The 21,010-nt window shown below is 41.2% G+C and overlaps 1 protein-coding gene across 8 annotated transcripts in view; it reads left to right on the top strand.

Moving 5' to 3' along the window:
- The window catches only part of CHD7 (chromodomain helicase DNA binding protein 7), a 180,371-nt gene that overhangs the window by 145,409 nt on the left and 13,952 nt on the right, over nucleotides 1-21,010 (top strand). For all 8 annotated transcript variants that reach the window (XM_039464557.2, XM_074386678.1, XM_039464560.2 and 5 more), the window contains 15 exons: nucleotides 3,351-3,561; nucleotides 4,087-4,282; nucleotides 4,934-5,101; nucleotides 5,340-5,519; nucleotides 8,841-8,951; nucleotides 9,041-9,246; nucleotides 12,049-12,248; nucleotides 12,434-12,593; nucleotides 16,721-16,810; nucleotides 17,258-17,361; nucleotides 18,703-18,832; nucleotides 19,240-19,312; nucleotides 19,470-19,527; nucleotides 20,224-20,452; nucleotides 20,701-20,909. In XM_039464557.2, coding sequence (XP_039320491.1) covers nucleotides 3,351-3,561; nucleotides 4,087-4,282; nucleotides 4,934-5,101; nucleotides 5,340-5,519; nucleotides 8,841-8,951; nucleotides 9,041-9,246; nucleotides 12,049-12,248; nucleotides 12,434-12,593; nucleotides 16,721-16,810; nucleotides 17,258-17,361; nucleotides 18,703-18,832; nucleotides 19,240-19,312; nucleotides 19,470-19,527; nucleotides 20,224-20,452; nucleotides 20,701-20,909 — 2,325 coding nt within the window. The remainder of the gene's footprint in view (nucleotides 1-3,350; nucleotides 3,562-4,086; nucleotides 4,283-4,933; nucleotides 5,102-5,339; nucleotides 5,520-8,840; nucleotides 8,952-9,040; nucleotides 9,247-12,048; nucleotides 12,249-12,433; nucleotides 12,594-16,720; nucleotides 16,811-17,257; nucleotides 17,362-18,702; nucleotides 18,833-19,239; nucleotides 19,313-19,469; nucleotides 19,528-20,223; nucleotides 20,453-20,700; nucleotides 20,910-21,010) is intronic.

The raw sequence follows: 21,010 nt of genomic DNA on the forward strand, positions 1-21,010 counted from the left end.
GTGTCCTTGTCCCTGAATTTGGCGAAGTTATAGTGAAAAAGTATAAATGCATACACACTAAGCACGCAGCTGCCCAGATAACTTACATAGACATTGCATTGTGTAGAGGTTGCTCCAGGGCCAGTACTGTTTATTCTCATCCACAGTCTGGAGTAGAAACATATCAGACGTTTAGAAGGAAATTCTTTAATTGGGGAGATTATATTGAAATTTGAATTGGTTGTGGCAGAGTAAAGAAGCCCCAATCCACATTCAATAAAACACAATGTTTCTAGAATTATGAAAAATAGAAGCAATTTTATATGCATAAATTGAAAGTAACGTAAGTACAGGACAAGGAAAAAAGTTTATAAGTGTTGTCAGAACACAAACTGTATGTAAATGAGAAGTATTTGTAATGTGACCCTTAATTTTACTTGAATGCCTGGAACAGTGTCTGGCACACTGTAGGCGCTCTGCTAGTTGCTTTCTTGCTAAAAGTTAAGCAGGAAAGTTAAGCAAATTAAGGTAACTAACTGAGTGACATAAATGGAGTTACTGTTATTGGCCCAAGTTTTATTTGAATGGAATTTCCAATTTTTAGGTTTTATAATGTCAAGTTAAGAATAATGTTGAAAACATGTCCAGGGTACCCTGCTGGTTAGAGCTGACTTAAGAGTCGTTGCTGGTTATTATTTGAGGCAGGGAGCGTGTAGAGAATAGTGGGCAAAAAGAAAACAAGAATGAGGCTTACATGGATGGAGTGAATTTCAGAGAGAAAATAGTAACTTGGTTTTTTTCTGGTAATCTTCAAGAACAAAATATTTTCTTGTTTGTGGCTTTTATGTAGCTAGATGACATTGCAGTTACTGTCCCGACAGTGACCATCTGTCGAAGTGAAAAGACTTCAAGCTGGAAGTCAGTGCACACTTGTTTCAAGTTGTCTTTGATATATATACACTTTGCAACATAGTACCAGCCGTACATTAGTTTAGGGCAGAACCAGCAAAGTGCTTTGTGTTGTCGTGACCCATTTCCAGTTAATTTTTGGATTGATGTTTACAAATTGGGTATCAAATGTTAATCGATAATCTTGAAAATGCAGCTGTGACATTAGAAGGTAGCAGTTGCTTCCTCCCCAACACCCTTCCCACCCTCTTTCCTTCAATGTTGGCACAATAAATAATGTCAGGACACTCATGTAGGAATGATGTTTGCTGATACTATTTTTAAATGAAGTATTACTAGTGTAAACTAGCTCCCAGTTGTAAAAACCTGAATTTATAACAAAGAGCTGGATTAATTCAGCAGTAGCTTTTGTCAGGTAAGAAAGAATGCATTTTTTTTCTGACTATTCTTTACAAAATGGGAAGTTTTTGGTAGTATAAAAAAAGGCAAAAAAGTTTTTTTTTAAATCTCTGAATAAATTTAAAATTAAATTTGTCTGCAAATTTAACTGAATTATTTATATTAAAAAAATTTTAAACTAAAACATCTGATGTTTATTTTGTCAAAATGATTATTTCCTTTTTGAAAAATATTCATTGGCCATTAATTTGTTTAAATAACTAAAATACCATATTTTATATTCTTGTGTATTTTAACTTAGTATAAACAAAACAATAATTATAACCAAATATTATAAGAGTAAAATCTTATTTCTGAATTTCAGAGCTTATGATGTACTGGATAATAAGAACACACTTTAAAGAACGCTAATGTAACATGTTCACCTAAATCTGTTTCCCCTGTCTCTTGAGGGGATTGTCCTGAATCTAAACCTGGGTTTCTAAATTTCATGTTTAAAAAAAAATTAACTTTATTTAAGAACATTCTTGCTAATGCTCTTAAACAGCATTTTGTTTTTTACTCCTGCGTTTATTTTCCATATTTAAAGAAAAATTCTAAACATTAGCTTTTCATTCACATGGAAAAAGGAGTGAGGGCTAGTCCCCCTTCATAAGGAGGTAGTATACTTTGTGGAAGGCCTTAGTGCTTGGGAAGACATTAAGTGACTTTAATCTGTTCTCAGTAAATTATTTGTTGATTAATAATTAACAAGGTGTATTTCTACATAGGGCTGTGCCATAAGGTAATTTCTCCTCGCTGCCGTAAAGTAGGGATAGGATTGCACTTTTGTTCCATCTGCGCCTGTTGCAGCAGTACCGTGTGAGAGACTGCGGTTGCCTGTCGCCCTAACCCAGCGTTGCCCTCTTTGAGGTTTATGTATCCCCATCTTCTATGTAGTTAGTTCATATGTTTAAAACTAGTGGTAGGAAGGTAGTTTTAAGTTTCTGACACAGTTCAAGTCTGGGAAACAATCCCGTTAAGATGAATGTGTGTGTTTGTATTTTCTAAAGAATAGTTGAGCACATTCTCCACCTTCAGGGAAAGGAACTGAACACAACAGCTATGTCCTGATTAACCCCAGAGGCAGGAGAAGGCCAGACCAATGCTGTATAATTCTAGTTAAGCCCCCTAAGCAGTCGAAGGAAGCTTAGCCTGCTGAAGCGTGTGTCAGGCAGGGATGTGGTGGGGGCATCTTTACTTAGGAAGATGTCATCTTCTTGAGAGCTTTTTCCAATGTACCCAAGTCTTTGGATCAGCAAAACTCCATGTGGGGCTATGAGGGGGAAAAGAAGGGTTTAAGCATAGAAGTCTTATATCAAACACTTAGAGGTTTGTTTGTTTTTAACTTTAATAGATTTGGATAGTTCAAGATAGAATTTTTGTATCTTAGGAAAAATTATCAGATGGGAATGAATGTAGAGGGAGATTTAGAGATTACAATAGATAGTATGCTCAGGTCCCCCACAAATATTCCAAGACATTATCCTGGAAATAAATTCTTCTTTTTTGTAGTTCCGTTGCCTATATTAATATGCAGTTATAGACCCAAACTACTACTGCTCTTACGCTGTAATTGTTAGGACGTGATTCCTTTGTTTCTTCATTTCAGAACAGATTTTGTTGTTTGTGTTTATGTTCAGCTAGTAAACATTTCTCCATTTCTTTAGCAATTTGGGTTCCAAATTTTTTGTAGGTATCTGGCCCTTGGCTTGTTTCTGCCACTTCTGGCTTGACAGTCTGTTGTTGAAATTCCGTTTTTACAGACAGCAAACATTTGTTTGTTGAAAAATGTGGTTTTCCCCCTAAATGCCTCAATGTGTTGTGCTTAAAACTTTGATCCCTTTTGTACATCCACAGTTTTGTATAGACCCAACTCTGAGTAAGTGGATGGATTCTTGTTCATAAGCAGGAGTTTGGTCTTCTGGTTCCTACAGTTTGCAATGGGTTTTGAAAGCAAGTTCATTGTTTTTACTAATAAAAACCTTTTACAGTATTCACATTATGCTGTCCAATCTCTGCAGGTGCTGAAGAGAAAATTTTGGAAGAGTTTAAAGAAACACACAATGCAGAGTCTCCAGATTTTCAGCTCCAGGCAATGATCCAGGCTGCTGGCAAGCTAGTGCTGATTGACAAGCTGCTGCCAAAACTGAAGGCTGGTGGCCACAGGGTGCTTATCTTTTCCCAGATGGTGCGCTGCTTGGACATACTGGAAGACTACCTCATTCAAAGACGGTGAGGGCCACCATATTAGAATAATAAAAAGGAAATCTAAAATTACCTTCACAGGGCTCCAGGTGGTCCACCTAAACGTGGTATTTATAATAAAGGGGATAGAATGATGAAAATGTATCGCATGCCATTTTTAAAACTGTAGATATACATGATGATTATTTTGTATGATGACACAGGAGGATACTGCATACTTTTTTTAGGCAATTTTATTTTTCCATTGCCTTTATTTGAGTAGGGGGGAATAGTTCTTACTTAAAATTGAAATTATTCGTTATTTTACTGTTATAGGTGTTAGCTCTTTTTAGAGTTTAGCTATTTCCCTGGAGAGGAAGTAAAATAAAATTTAATCCTTGGTCATTCAATCAATTGTATAAAAAACTCCAGTAAACTCTGTTTGTTCTGAGATTAGTTCTGTTAAGTGGTATTAGTCTTTTAATATACATTCCATATTGTAATACTTAAAAAGAGGAGCAAGTATATTGTCACTATGTGTCAGGCCTCCTTGTTCATACTGATGTTTTTTAGGTACCCATATGAAAGGATCGATGGCCGAGTCAGAGGCAACCTCCGCCAGGCAGCTATTGACAGGTTCTCCAAACCTGATTCTGATAGGTTTGTTTTCCTCCTGTGTACAAGGGCAGGAGGCTTAGGCATTAACCTCACTGCTGCGGATACCTGCATCATCTTTGATTCAGACTGGAATCCCCAAAATGACCTCCAGGTAAATGCCCAAGAAAGTCCTCTGATGCCTTTGAAAAAGAAGTCATTCTACTTACTGTGACAGAGAGTCACCAGGCAAACCCATAAATTAATGTTGCATCATCACTCAGGCTGTGTCCTATGTTTCAGGGCAAGTAACCAACTAGTAACCTGTTGATTAATAACCGGAGAAGAAATTTTTTAGTACTTTAACCCTCTTCTAAACTGTACCTCTATTTGTTGGCACATATGGTCTTATAACTGGCAATTGAGTCTTCTTGTTCTTTGGTAGCCATCGTAGCTCAGGCCTCCATAACAAAATACATAAATGGGGTGGCTTAAACAACAGACGTTTATTTCTCCCAGTTCTGGAGGTTGGAAGTCCAAGCGCAGAGTGCCAGCAGAGTCAAATTCTTGGTGAGGGCCCTCTTCTTGGTTTATGGACAATCATCATCTTGCTGTATCCGCACGTAGCTTAAAGAGAGCCAGCTCTCTCTCCTCTTTATATGAGCGTTAATCCTGTTCATGAGGACTCCACCCTCATGACTTACTTACTTCCCTAAGGCCCCACCTCCAAGTACCTTCACATTGGAAGGAGGGTTTCAGCATATTAATTTGGTGGGGAGACACATTCAGTTCATTGCAATAATTATTAATTTCATTTTTCTTCCAGGCTCAGGCTAGATGTCATAGAATAGGACAGAGCAAATCTGTGAAAATCTACAGGCTGATTACAAGAAATTCCTATGAAAGGGAAATGTTCGACAAGGCTAGTTTGAAGCTGGGGCTGGATAAAGCTGTGCTGCAGTCTATGAGTGGAAGAGAAAATGCTACCAATGGGGTAAAACCACCCTTGCCCAAACCATTCATTTATTCTGGCACCTTCCTTTATTTAGCTAATAGTAAGACATTACTCAGCCTTTGATTATTTTTCAATCTCAATATTTTAACTGTATTTTGTCACACTTTCTTTGCTGTAATTCAGGTTTACTCTCTTTGAGAAAAATGAAGCATTTGTTTAGTCTCTAAGCCTCTTAATTCTAAATTATTTTGAATATTTTAAATATTTCTCAAAACAGGTACAACAGCTTTCCAAGAAAGAAATAGAAGATCTTCTACGAAAAGGGGCGTATGGTGCACTCATGGATGAGGAGGATGAAGGGTCTAAATTTTGTGAAGAAGATATTGATCAGATCCTGCTACGTCGAACCCACACCATTACCATTGAGTCAGAAGGAAAAGGTTCCACATTTGCTAAGGTGTGAATCGATCTGAAGAGTCCAGATTTTCCACAGAAGCATGAGGGAGTACATGTGAAAAGTGCCCTGTAAAAATGCTTACAAGATGCATTGGGACTTAACCAAATTAATTATTAACTCCCTGTGGAACCCCTGGCACATGAAGCTTTCTTTATGCTTTGGTTTTTCTTCTGTGTACCTGGCACTGGTATTTGCCCTCACCTTGTTGTCCTTGTATCTACTTCCCAGCTCCTGGGGCTCATCCTTCACTTGTATTCTTGACTCCATCCTTCCCGCTTCTGAGACCATGCTCCATTGGCATCTTCCTTCTCTCCCCAGATCCTGGTTTCTGAAGCAGCCTGTAAGAATGATCTAGTCACTCCTTTAAAAACACCGCTCCTCTATTTTCCCCTCTAGTTACAACTCCGTACATGAACTCTTTTCAGAGCTAAAATCCACACTAACGTAACGTACTCCAGCTGTCTCTACTGGCTTCCTTTCTACTTACTTTTCAGCTTCCAGCTTGCACCCCTTGCCTGCCTCTCTGTTAGAGCTGCTCTGGCTAGGGTCACCACTTAGTACAACCGATGGTTCCACCTGAGAGTGCCTTCTGAAGTTTCACCTGCATTTTGTTTTAGCCATCTGCACTGAGGCCCACTCCATACTTTTATTTTTAACAGCTTTATTGAAATGTAATTAACTGACCATACAATTTACCTGTCTTACGTGTGCAGTTCAGTGCCTTTACCATACTATAGACTTGAGCAGATATTACCACAATTGAAATTTGGAACATTTCCATCACCCCAGAAAGATCCTCATGCTCATTAACAGTCATTCCCTATCCCTATCCATACCAGTCTCCCATACCTGGAAACCACGAATCTACTTTCTTTTTCTACAGATTTGTCTTCTCTAGATAGTGGATGGTTACATAAGTGAAATCATATGATGCATGATCTTTTGTATCTTACTTCATTTACTTAGCATAATGTTTTTGAGGTTCATCTGTGTTGTAGCATGGATCAGTAATTATTCCTTTTTATTGCTGAACAATATTCCATTTTATGGTTATACCACATTTACTTTTTGATAATGGACATCTGGGTCATTTCTAATATTGGTTATTATGAAGAATGTTGCTATGGATATTTGTGTACAGGTTTTTGTGTGGACTTGATGTTTTCATTTCTCTTGGGTATATACCAGGGGTTGAATTGCTGGGTTCTATGTTAACTAAATGTTTGACCCTTTGTAGAACTACCACACTGTTTTCTAAAGTGACTGTACTGTTATTTCCCTTTCAAGACAGATAATAGGAAGTCTAGGTAAGAATATGGAGGAAATGGGACAAAACTCCACATCCTCCTGAATACTTTTTTGTTGTCTGAATTTTTAGTTGTAGCCATCCTAATGGGTGTAAGGTCGTATCTCACTCTGGCTTTTATTTGCATTTCTCTGATGATGTAGAGTATCTTTTCATGTGCTTATTGGCTAGATGTAGGTCATCTTTGGGAAAAAATTTTTTTTTTTTGAGATGGAGTCTTTTTCTGTCCCCCAGGCTGGAGTGCAGTGGCACAATCTCGGCTCACTACAACCTCTACCTCCCAGGTTCAAGCAATTATCCTGCCTCAGCTTCTCGAATAGCTGGGATTACAACCATGCACCAGCATGCTTGGTTAATTTTTGTATGTTTAGTAGAGGTGGAGTTTCACCATGTTGGCCAGGCTGATCTCGAACTCCTGACCTCATGATCCACCCACCTTGGCCTCCCGAAGTGCTGGGATTACAGGTGTGAGCCACCGTGCCCAGCCAGAAAAATTTCTGTTCAAGTTTTTTGTTCATATTTTGAGTTTCTTATCAAGGTTTAAGACTTAAAAAAAATATATGTCCTGGATGAAAGTTCTGTATTAAATAATATGATTGCAGATATTTTCTCCTAGTCTTTTCTTAATAGCATGTAATTTTAATGAAGTCCAGTTACCAATTTTTTCTTTTGTTGCTTGTATTTTTAGTGCATTGTTGAACCCAAAGTCACAAAAATTTAGGTTTTCTACAGGTTTGCCTACTCTGGACAGTAGGCAGTTCATATAAATGGAATCATATGATGTATGATCTTTTGTGTCTGGCTTCATTCAGTTAGTGTAATTTTACTCATTGACTAGCATAACTTAGATTCCAAGTTTTATAGGTTTTACTCTTACATTTTGGTCTGTGATCCCATTTGAATAGAATTTTGTGTATGGTGTGAGGTAGGGGTCCAGCCCTTCCTTTTGCATATGGCTCTGCAGTTGTCCCAGCTACTCCAGTCTGAAAAGGCTCTTCTCCTATGGGATTTGAGACCCACATCTTCTCCCTTACATCTTTCAGCCTCATGTCAGGTTATTTTCTCAAAGCTTACAGATACTGTGTATTCAATATGTGTACAGCCAAACTTACCACCCCTATCCCTTCCCCGTCCCCATCTCTGTTTGTCCACCTGACTGACATTCAGTTGCCAGAGATGGATGCTGACGTTTTTCCTGACTGCTTCTTCCTCTTTCATATCTCATATATACCCAGATTCTGGTTCCATTAATTGTTTTATTTTATTTTTAGATATGATGTCTCACTGTGTTGTCCAGGCTAAACTTGAACACATGGCTCAAGTGACCTTCCACCTTCAGCTTCTCAAGAATTTTACGTTTTAAAGGATATGTTTCTTTTCTTTTTTTCTTTCAGCATTGGTGTGACCTTTCCAACTTGTGACTCTAGATATGATGTGTCCATAATTAGATTATTCCTATTTTCAAATAGTTCCTGGCTCCCTCGGGATAGAGTTCAAACTCTGTTAACAGCACATACAAGGCACAGCTTGACCTAGCTTCTTTCTCTGTCACCAGCTCAACCTCTGGCTCTTCTTCCCTGACTACTGTCATCCCCTTTTCTCTCCTCTGTGCCTTGGCACATGCTCTGCTGTGAACATTTTCACATGCTTTCCTGTTTTATGAGTGTTTTAAAGTATGGTTCAGGCATCATTTTATGGGAGAGCCTTTTCTTCTCACTTCCCAGCGATGTCCTTCCTAAACCAGGTTAGGGGCCCCTCCTCTGTATATCACTTCGACTGGTATATCCCCATGCTTCCTGTCGTTTATCACGCTGCAGTGTAGTCCTTTTGTGTGTCTCAACCCCTGGACAGTGAGCTGCCTGAGGGCCAGTCTGTCATTCTAGTTCCATCTACTGTAGTATCTGCCGTAAATGGAGGAATGCACAATATTGGAGCAAATGGATCAACAAAACCTGCTTTACATTCTGCTTCAGAGAAGAGCCTCTCAAAGTAATGCATTTCTTTTTTCTCTTTAGGCCAGTTTTGTTGCATCTGGAAATAGGACAGATATTTCCTTAGATGATCCAAATTTCTGGCAAAAGTGGGCTAAGAAGGCCGAATTGGATATTGATGCCTTAAATGGAAGGGTGAGTGAGAAGTCCCATTCAAACACCTATCTGATCTAAACCAAGAGCCACTCTTTCAGAAGATTCAAATGTATCTCCTCTTTCTTTAGAACAACCTGGTTATTGATACTCCAAGAGTGAGAAAGCAGACCAGGCTCTACAGTGCAGTGAAGGAAGATGAGCTGATGGAGTTCTCCGACTTGGAAAGTGATTCTGAAGAAAAGCCCTGTGCAAAGCCACGGCGCCCCCAGGATAAGTCACAGGGCTATGCAAGGAGTGAGTGTTTCAGGGTGGAGAAGAATCTGCTTGTCTATGGGTAAGTAGGACTAACTACGTAAGATGGAATTTTATTTTAACAGTAGTTGGAATTCCCAGCTGGTATGGAAAAACTATATTTGTGTTTAAATCTGTGTAACACCTTTTGGCACAGTCAAATAAATGCTTCTGCAGTAACTTGACAGGGCTTTGGAGCCATTTGATTAATGTAATCTAAGTTGTTCAGATGCTCTGGAGTCAAAGGTCACCTGAAGTTAGGGTACTTCTTTGTACCTTCAGGAATTATGCCAGGTTCAGATTTACATGTTGATGATTAATAATTAAGAACAAAGTGTCAAAGTTACAAAATCTTTTCTCACCTTAGAAGCTTTGCATAAAATTTATGACTGTCATAATCTTTTAATATTTATCTTATAAAAAATTTTCAAGGGCAATAATCTCACTTGTTAAATTCTTCCTTGCAACTCATATGAAACATGAATGGTCATTTGAGCCTTGTGAAAATGTTGTATTTTTCCTGCTGGACTACAAGTTTCTGAAAGACAGGATCCATGTCTAATTCATCTCCGAATCACTGTGACACCCAACATAGTACTTCGAGTGGCAGGGTGCTCAGTGAATAGCTGAATCAGTCAATGAAGAGTTCTCTAGCAGATTATGGGACTACAGGCAGCTCCCATTAAAATAAAATAAAAAAACAAAAACAAAAACAAAAAAACCTGCTACTAGAATAACCTCTCTACAAATCTTATGACGTCCTGTCTTGGATGATTTCTTCCAGTGGATCACCGTTAGTTTCAGAGTAAACACAAACATATGCTGACATGACATCCAGAGCTCTCTTAGGCCTTTGTCTTCCATTGGTTCTTTCCCATGGGCAGTCCAAGCTTCTGTTAGGACAGACAGCTTCATCTCCTTCAGTGCACTGGGCGCTCCATCTCATGTGTGTCTTTGCACAAGCTCTTCCCACTGCCTAGAGGACTTCCAACATGCACCTCCACTGGGAGGTGACCTGACTCCCTTCTGCTCTCTGTAGGTGTCCAACTCAGGCATCAGCTTGTGCTCTGCAACCGACTCTGGCCTGCACTTCCCATCACACTCATTGTGTTGTTTATGGTTTTTGAGTCACCTCCCTCTTTTGCTAGATTCCCAGTTTGCAGTTCCTTGAGGATGGAGGCTCCTTCTTTGTATCCTCAGTGCATAGTGCAGTGTGTGCAGACACACAGTGCTGATAAATGCTTGTTCAACAGAAGCCCATCCTCATTATCTGTGCAAGCTGGACATCCTCCCTTGCCTATTCTTACATGGGGCAGAGACTCTCCCCCTTGCCCCTCAGAAGCCCTTTGCTACCCACACCTGCTGCCGTGTTTCAGCACAATCATCAGATTTGAGAGTTCTGTGGCTAACTTTAGGAATGGAGCACATTAGTAACTCCTGCAGCTAATAAGTGTGCTTAGCACAGATTGTCTCTTAGTCAGGCCCTTCCCTCTTCCCATAGTCATCACTGTACTGAACATCTATGTGCCGGGCACTATCTAGGATCCTCTCAGTCACTAGAGGTGCAGCTCTGAGCAAGACAGTCATGAGTCAGTCAGACAGATGAGCAAGCAGAAGTGGTACAGACTGTGACAGTGCTGTGACAGGGAAGCACCCTGCTGTGGAGCATAGAGCCTGTCAGCTTGCTGTTAAGACATAGTTCCGGTGTCGTCTCCCCACTTCTGGGGTTAGGAGGAGTGAAAGGAAGAATTCCACAGAAGGTAGTGTGTACAGTCTGTGACTTGGCGGACATCACAAACCAGTCAGGGTAAGAGGGAGTGCTGGGGTTTGGGTATGGAGGGGAAGTGAGGTCCCAGCAGACAGAGCAGTGTGTTCCGAGGCCTATCAGTGAGATCCTTGTGCTTGGAGAAGCTGCATGAAGTTCAAGGAGCTGGACAGGACCAAGGAGTGACGAGAGACCAAGCCAGGGCGAGAGGCAGGGCCTGAGGGAGGATGTGCTCCGCTCTCTGCTCGAGACACAACTCTCAGTCTGCAGTGGAGGGGCTGTTTGTACCATGAGCGCTGCCTTGGTGGCTCAGTCTGCTGCCGCCTGCCTCCTTGCCTATTTGTTATATGGTCTTGCCCCACAACTCCCAGATGAAACAGCACAGTACTGTTTAGGCTGGGATTATAACATGAAATAAGCATTCAGGCCCCATGGCGTGTTGTCTGTAGGTTCTGTCTTCTGTCCATGGTCCTTTCTCCTACTCATTTCTCATGAGGACTTGAGGGTTGGCAGAACATTTTGCCTGTGAGGGTTCTTATGTGTGGGGTTATTACTCTTTATTTCAAAAGGAACCTGAGTTTTCCGGAACCTTTCACCAGTGACTGTGGCATCCCTTAGAGGTGGGTTGATGCAGCCATACTGCTCAGCATTGCATCCTTGATTTTAGGGTAGTCACACCTTTTATCTTGAGTTGCCTTTTATCTCAGATGGTTGGTCAACATCAAAACATACTAATCATGACAGTGTGAAGCAAAGTCTATAATTTCCAGGCCCTCGGTTGCACTCATGTCCTGAAAATTGCCGCCACAGCCTGCATGTGTCTGGGAAAGCCAGGGCTAACCTTGTGGGCATTATTCCAGTGGCAGTTCAACTCGTGCAGTTAGAAACAGTGAACTGAGGGGCAGCTTGCTGTGTAAGGGAATGTTTTTAACTCTTGCACCCTGGATTGCTTTCCTGTCACCCTGTGAATTGTTTCTAGTTTTGACCCAAGATTTCCCAACACTGGTACCTGACTGTTAAAAGTAAAGCCCTAAATTGAAACTCACAGGCACTTCTGCATGCTGAATGTTTGCTTTGCAGTTGGGGACGGTGGACAGACATTCTCTCCCATGGGCGCTATAAACGTCAACTCACTGAGCAAGATGTGGAAACCATCTGCAGAACCATCCTGGTGTACTGTCTTAATCATTACAAAGGGGATGAGAATATCAAAAGCTTCATCTGGGATCTGATCACACCTACAGCGGATGGCCAGACTCGAGCCTTGGTCAACCATTCCGGTATGTCTCTGCCATGTTCTTTGTGCTACAGAGTCACAAAGCCACCAGGAACCTTTGTGGCATGCTGTTGATAAAGAGATGTGACATACACCCCGTGTTTCCCTACCTCCTGCATTAAGCATCTGCCATTGACACTGTAATTGGAGTATAAAAGGCTTCTATTATTATTATGATGGTGATTCTAGGTTTATCAGCCCCAGTGCCGAGGGGACGGAAGGGAAAGAAGGTGAAAGCCCAGAGCACACAGCCGGTGGTGCAGGATGCCGACTGGCTGGCCAGCTGCAACCCAGATGCCCTGTTCCAGGAGGACAGCTACAAGAAACACCTGAAGCATCACTGTAACAAGTATGTTATTAGAGGGTGGGCCTGGAGAGCTTAATTCCCTTTTTGTTCTTTAAAAAATACATGCAGTTAGCCTTCCGTGTTTGCAGATGCAGAACTCACGGATTTGGAGGGTCAACTGAGGGAGCTGAGCGTCTGCAGATTTTGGTATCTGAGAGGGGTCCTGGAACCATACTCCTGCTGAAGTGGAGGGACAGCTTTGTACTGAGACTTTTAACTGGTGTAGTCACTGCCTTTGCACAGCCTTACCATTTTTCTTCAAATGTGGTGTCAGGTTATAGGAGAGCATACCTTTAGGTGACTGATTATTTTTTTAGCATGGTAAGATACACAACACAACATTTATCATTTTTACCATTTATTAAGTGACCAATTCATTGGCATTAATTACACTCAAAATGCTATATACCCATCACTATATCTTTACCCGAAATGTTTCCGTCATCCCAAATATAAACTCTGTACCAATTAAACGATAACTTGCCCGGCCCCTGGTGACCACCATTCTACTTTCTGTTTCTATTAGTTTGTCTATTCTGTGTATCTCCTAAGGGGAATCACACGTTATTTGTTCTTCTGTGTCCGGCTTACTTCACTTAACATAATATTTTCAAGGTTCATTTGTATTACACTGCCAGAATTTCATTTCTGTTTACGGCTGAATAATATTCCGTTGTGTATATATGCCACGTTTTGTGTGTCCCAGTCATCTGCTGATGGACACTTAGGCTGGTTATTGTGGCTTTCATGAACAATGTCGCTGTGAACGTTGTAGAGGACTGATTTTTTAACCAGTATCTGTTAGAGAATTGTAGTCATCATTATATGATCCATCCTCAACTAACTGCTTGCCATGGAGGGAGGACTGGGGAGTTCATGTATTATTTTTTGCTTAATATTACCTCAGTTGCTGGGTCCATTTTTTCTACATAGGAGCTTAGAATCAATTTCTTACCTTTATTTCTAACAGCTGATTATAGATAATTGAAGACTATTGAACCTAAATTTATTTCATTGCTTGGAGCTCTGTTAACAGTTCCTATTAAACTAACATCTGCATATGTTGATTAATTCCTTATTCTGAATATGCGTTTTTCCGTATCACTAGTTCAGGCACCAATGCTACTTGATCAGTATGTCCTAGCTTCATGTGACCTTGAGCAAGTTACGCAGCCTCTTGAGGACTCATTTTCCTAGTGAGTCCAGTAGACCTTGGCAGCAAGATTTCAGCTGGATGAGGCAGGATGTATGCATTTCTCTTTGTAAAAGCTTTAAAGGTAGTAGCAACAAAGTCTGAGCATATAATGAGCGTGCCAAACGCTTTATTTATATGGATTATCTGTTTGAGTTGTCTAAGATTAATAAGATTTTTATCCCCATTTAACTGACAAGGAAACGGAGACTAAAGTTGAGTAACCTCCTTAAGGACCCTCATCCAGTGAAGGGGCAGAGCCAGGTTTGAACCCGAGTGGACAAGGGCAGCCTCGGCTCAGAAGTCTCCCTCCTCCTCAGGACTGTGGTGAGGCTCTGAGGCATCTTCAGAACCATTACCTCCAACCATTTTGGTATCTCAGAAACTTGGTGGTTGCTGCTGTGGCATAAGAGTGCTCCCTAAAATCCTACCCACTTGCATTCTTAGAAAACCTCTGTGTCCTTGTGGTTGATGGAAACTTTATGTCAATAGCCTTCTGAGTTTTGGACTCAAACAAATGAAGGGAAGTGGTTCAGTGTGGAAAGAATGGCTCCTGTTCTCAGAGGCTGGTGTGATGGTGGAGGCTTTTAATTTCCCATTCTACTGTCAGTAAGACGCTTCCATAGGAGACGCTCCCTAATTAGTAAGTGAGAAGTAACTGGTGTTCCTCATATCTTTCCACGCAGTCTCAGAAGAAGACTTTTGGTGCTTCCCAGCTCATTGCTGAGGCAGAGCAGGTGGTCCAGTTGTCCTTCCCTGGTAGATCAAGTCTTGAGACTTATTGCCATCTAAAGTGTGGAAATGTTGATGACTGTTAAGGTGGAAAATGAGCCCTACATTGAGGGACATTCTAGAAAGTACTGGCCACTTCTCTTCACAAGTTTCAAGGTTGTGAGAGACAAAGACAGAGGGACTTTCTCTGGTTAAAGGGGAGAAAGAGGACAGGACAGTTCACTGCCATGCATGTCCTGGACTCAGGGCTGACCCAAAAGCAGTCAGTAGTGGGAGAGCTAAAGAAGCCTGTATGAGGTCTAAGGAGTCATTCACCATCGTGTCTGTCTAACTTACAGAGTGCAAACTCCTTAGAATCAGAGGCCATATTGTGGTCATCTTTTTGTCCCTGCAGTGGGCAGCCAGCTTAGTGTATTCCACAGGGGCACTCAGCTTACCAGTTGCTTGGCTTAGAATTTTTCCTCTAGAAGAAAAGTGACATTCACAGTTAGTTCATAAAAGCCTTATGGAACTAAAGTCCCTCCGAAAGTGGAAATCGTTCTCTTTTATCAAAGGTAGAGAAATTATTGGGTTCCCTGCCACTGTACTGGTCTGTGCTGTGTTTGTTAAAGAATCCAGCCAAAGGCAGAGGGTGTTTCCTTGGAACTGTCCTTGCCGGGCATCCTCTGTAAGTGGACTCTGGCCTTCAAATTCTTCTCTAACCAGAGAAGAAATAAGGTACCTGTCATATGCGTTTCAGTATGGCACACTCAATGTTTAATCTCATGAGTTAACAAGAGAAAAAATCTAAATAGAAATAGAAATGAGTTATCCAAAGTGAGTCTCTTCAGAGATTTACAAGCTCACACTTGGCCTGTCCAGAACCCATACTGGCCTTGAGTAGACTCGTGGTTGGGGAAGGGCCCATTGAGGAATGTCTGTTGATGTCTGATCGGGAACTGTCTGTTGTGGTGAACGCTAGTTGTTATTTTGAAGTTTTAGGACAGTTTCCAGGCCCTGAGAGACAGTGTGATTAGAATAGTCGGAAGACCTAGTTCCAAGTGTCCCATGTGCAAGGTAACTCCGTGGCCTTGGATTTGTCACTTACCTTCTGCTACCATCAGTTTTCCCATTTGAAAATGGAAATTATAACTTGCCCTGCTTCATCATAGGGTTATCTTGAAGGTCAAAAGGGCTAGTATACATGTGAGACATTGGTTGTAAAGTTCTGTACAAGTGTACGATGAGATTATTCAGCTGGGGAAATAGCATTTGTACTATTACGTACTCATGGCCAAGAAGGCCATGATTCACCTATCAGTCCCGAATGCACACCAGGGCTGTCCAGCAGGGGATGCTAGCTTTGGTAGACTCTGGCTTTTGGGACTTACCAGGCCAACTTTATTGAAAGAATTATGTTTTAGCCATTGAGGAACTCCAAGCGGGATTGAAAGTGTAGTTCCTAGAGTTCCAAGGGTTTAAAAAAATTAATTTCTTGAGAATGATTATGAATGTCAATGAATTGGACACATTTTAATTTCTAATGTTTTATTATTTTTTTCAAACTACTACAACTTAGGTTCCCAGGTACAATAAACTAGAAGGAATGAAAATGTCTAACATAGTATTTCATACAGGAGAAGAGCAAGGACACACCTTCTACCCCACCCCATCTCTATCTTCCTTTCTCGGAAGCAAAGTTGTATAATCTAAAAAACCTGACATTCCATATTGAGGGTTTATTGTAAGGTAGTAAAACCAGATTTTATATCTCGTTTATTCCTACAACTTCTGATGTGCTTCCAAAAATGGTATTAAGGCAGCAGCTGAGGAAATTTTATGAGATAATGAAGCAGAACAGTTACTGAAAGCCATCTGCTCAGTTGTTTACAAACTTGCTTCAATACTTCAGAGGCAATGGTAGGGTACGTGTCTAAACTTCACAAGCTGCACTAGGTAGAACTAAATGAAGTGCGCCTGGGCTGGGCTGAGCTCGGGCCCTCTCTGTGCAGTGTGAGCGGTTGCCAGGCAGGCCTGTTGGAAGCCAGCAGAAAGCACCACACAGAGGTGATTATGTGCCACCATCTGTCACGCTTCAAGCCTACCATACAGCATGGCTAATCAGCCTTGGCAGGATGATGGATGAACAGCAGCAGCTGCCAAAAGCCACTGTTGGCAAACAGTCCTGAAGTTAAGAACTTTTTCCCCCCTCTGTCTTCCTCTCCAGGGTCCTGCTGCGTGTCCGCATGCTGTACTACCTAAGACAAGAAGTGATAGGAGACCAGGCAGATAAGATCTTAGAGGGTGCTGACTCAAGGTTAGTGCAAGCTCACATTTGTTCTCAACCTCAGCAAGATAATCTGTATCTGGAAAACATCATGGATTGTGTTTCAGAACCTCCATAAACCGCTAGTAGTAACCCATCTCCTTTTTTTGCATCTTGAATGCAGTATTTGTCCTTTGTCCTTGGGGATGCAATGAGAATCAGGAAAAGGCTGTTTGTATTTATGTTTGTAGTGGAAAGAGGTGTGAACTAAAGCACTGGTGTTCTGAGATGACCCTTAAAATGGAATACCATGTGATGAAGTTCATTTCTGGTCATGGCAGAGGGTGACTGACTCATGCCCTTTCTTTTAATCTTGACTGATAGCTCCCCACCATGCTCAGATGTTTATCATGGGAGAGGGGGCACGTGAGCCATATATCACGTTCATTACTTGGAATTTCTTTTTTAATACTAGTATTTCTTATAAATGTCTTTCAGTGAAGCCGATGTATGGATTCCTGAACCTTTCCATGCTGAAGTCCCTGCAGATTGGTGGGATAAGGAAGCAGACAAATCCCTCTTAATTGGAGTATTCAAACATGGTAAGCGACGTTTCTGTTTGAATACATCGCAACTGTATGGCTTGGTCTTTATTTAGAACTCTTTACATACTCTTTTCCAAAGTCATAATATTAATGAGGATAGTTCCAAAGGACTCTTGGCGTCTACCATTTTTCTGTACTAAAAATCTAATATGAACTGTAAATATCAGATGCTGTTTTTGAATGTTTGTTGAGCATTTGAGAAGAAAACATTTCTTTCTTGGCTGTAAATAAAACCCAAACCATATTTGTTTTAATAATAGCCAAGTTGTACTATAGCTCTCCATAAACTTTGCTTCCAGCTCGGCTTCCCTTGCTAACTCTGCCAACCAGTGTCAAAGTGGACGGTGGGCTTAACCTCTGCTATTAATCTGTACAAGTGCCTCCTGGGCTTTGTTCCAAGCAATATTTCACAAATGTCAGTGCTGAGAACTCGCGGCTCCCCTGAGTGGGATGCAGCCTTGTTAACTTTGAAAGGCTGGGGATGCAGAACTGGCATGATATATACAGTGAGCGATTCCTGATTATAATCCCAATTCTCTGGAGGTCACGGAGGTATTCTCAGCAGCCCAGCCTGACTAAAGGGGAGAATGATGGCTTATAAAACCTTTCATGATTACAGTTTGGCTTGCGGCTCTACAGCAGTTAGGAGCGGTGTGTTGTAGTACACATCCTAATTGAATTGTGCTGTTCTGCCTATGTACTGCAGCCGCGTTTTGTGAGCTCAGCCTCAAAATCATTTTCCCGCAGTGCGCTGTTGGGATCTGCCATTTTCCATCTAGTCAACTTGGGCAGTCAAAAAGCAAATTGCAGTTTGAAAACCATAGAGGGAAGAGTGTCATCTTACTGACATGCATCATCCTAAACCTAATAAGACAGGTTCGCTGGCCTTACGTATATGGGGATTTTTCAGCCAGCCATGCGAGTTCCTGCAGGACTGACGTTATTCACAGGGTGGATGGGGGTGGACCCAGTGCACCCCTGCAGAGGTCATAAAGGAACATTGCGAAGCCTTCTAAATGTCAAGCAGAATTAGATCTGGGGAAAAATAGGGTCAGAAATCCTCCCAGGCACCTTGCAGTTATTCTGAACCTGTTTTTCTATTAGTGTTTGTGGTAATTCTGATAATATCCCTGAGGTGTAACTTGGCCTCCTGTAGCTTCCCTAGAAGGAGTGTTCCATAGAACGCCCTACTAAAACAAGGTCCATTTTGGATTCAACATAGATGCTAACCTTGACTGAGAAACAAACTTGCTGTGTTGTGGCAGTGCTGTGATTTTGCCAGTGATGGGGCCTTTCTTTGTTTCTGTGTGTGCTCTGTGCACGGATGGCACGGCACAGGCTATGAGAAGTACAACTCCATGCGAGCTGACCCCGCGCTGTGCTTTCTGGAACGAGTCGGTATGCCTGATGCCAAGGCCATAGCTGCCGAGCAAAGAGGAACAGACATGCTAGCAGATGGCGGTGACGGGTAAGAAGGACATTTTAAAATTTGAATAAACTTTATGTCAGTTTCCCATCTATTGGCAGGGTTCAATTCTTACCCCACGCTACACACTATATTGCATCTGATTGGAAGTTCAAGTGATGTTTTACCCGTCTATTCTGTTTGTATATCATGATGACTGTTTAAACAATATACGTTATCTTGATAATCTGAAACTTGTTTTTCTTTTCCAAATGGTATTTTCCCCATCCTCCCTGGGCCCCTTCCACCACCCTGCCACAGCTGCGTATTTTAAATACTGATAGAGTTGCTTTTGATATCAAACCCATAATTAAAGGTATCACTGGGCAGATTGTTACTCTTTCCTACCCTACCTTCCCTCTCTTGCTTATCAGTATGATTCAAACCATTTTTGTCTTTGTTTTACATAGGGGAGAATTTGATAGAGAAGATGAAGACCCAGAATATAAACCAACCAGAACACCATTCAAAGACGAAATAGATGTATGAACTCGAGTATATTGGCTTTTATAGCTCCATTAAAGTATTATATGCCCATATAAGACTTGTTAAACTTTATAGATAATGGCCTTTTCTTTAAAAGACAAAGCAAAATGAGAGCTGGAATTAAAATAATTCTCTTTCTTGCTTTGCTTTCAAGGAATTTGCAAATTCTCCTCCGGAGGATAAGGAAGAATCCTTAGAAATACATGCCACAGGTAAGGCCGCAGAACAGCTCGCACAGCTGAGCAGACGTGTGCTGAGCAGTCATTGTACACGTGGTAGAGACTTGTCCTGCTTCACGATGGCGGTGTCTTAACACGTTATTTCTTCTACACAGACCTCTTTTGTGAATCACTTTAATATCTTGTTAATGGCTGTGTTTTCATTACATTGAATTTCTTAGATAGGATAACTTTTCTTTGATGATAATTGGCTGATTTATATTTTACACTAATTAGTGAAAAATTTTAAGCATCTAAAATGTAGCTCTTGGGAATAGAGCATTTGCTACATATTTACCTAAAATATTTTCAGTTTATTTACAATATTGACCTTTTACCTAATGTAAAATCATTACACAACAATTATACAGTTATTTTTTATGCTCAAGATGATTATTGTACATATGTTAAAGGAGAGTACCTTATAAGGTGGTTTATGCTGTAAAGTATGTTTCTTTACGTAGGACTGATAAATAATGTTGTTTTCACCCCCTCTAAGGCGCTAAAAAAGAAAGCAGGTAAGTTTCAAGCGAAGGTTATTACTTATTTATATTTTTAAAATGAGGGCACTGAGATGCCCTTTCCCACACTGTCATTTGAATCTTAATGAGTCATCCTGTTTTGTTGGAAAAGTCTGTGTATTGCAAGATTGCAGCTACACATTTCAAAAATGTTTTTCCACTTCCCCAGGCAAGCACAGTGAGAGTAATGCTGAGTTAGGCCAACTTTACTGGCCTAACACTTCAACCCTGACTACACGTCTGCGCCGGCTCATTACTGCCTATCAGCGCAGCTATAAAAGGCAACAGATGAGGCAAGAGGCCCTAATGAAGACTGACCGGCGCAGACGGCGGCCTCGGGAGGAAGTGAGAGCTCTGGAAGCGGAAAGGGAAGCTATTATATCTGAGAAGCGGCAAAAGTGAGTTTCTTCAGGGTTTCCCTCAGCTCCCGGTACATTCCCCTCTGCCCTGCTCCTGTAGACCCACGAGAGACGGGACTCATATCAAAGGTAGTGACCACCAAAGAAAGGCTCGCTCCAGCAAAGCAGTCTGTCTCCCCACCCCAAATAAGTACCATGTGTAAAGGCTGGGGAAAAGAGGAAAAGAAACAGTAAACACTAAGCCTTTTCCTGCAGTATGGTGCAAGCTAATACAGTCTTTCTAACAGGTGGACAAGAAGAGAAGAGGCTGATTTTTACCGTGTAGTATCCACCTTTGGGGTTATTTTTGACCCTGTGAAACAGCAATTTGACTGGAACCAATTTCGAGCCTTTGCCAGGCTTGACAAAAAGTCTGATGAAAGTTTGGAGAAATACTTCAGTTGTTTTGTGGCCATGTGTAGGCGAGTATGTCGAATGCCCACCAAGCCAGATGATGGTAGGTACATTTAGCAACAAAGTTCTGTATGAAAAGATCAGTAAAGTGAAAAATAAGAAAGTGTATACTGTAAAGTGCCCTTGAGTTCTTCCTGAGTAAAT

The sequence above is a fragment of the Saimiri boliviensis genome, chromosome 15 (genome assembly GCF_048565385.1).
Source record: "Saimiri boliviensis isolate mSaiBol1 chromosome 15, mSaiBol1.pri, whole genome shotgun sequence".
Classification (NCBI taxonomy): domain Eukaryota; kingdom Metazoa; phylum Chordata; class Mammalia; order Primates; family Cebidae; genus Saimiri; species Saimiri boliviensis.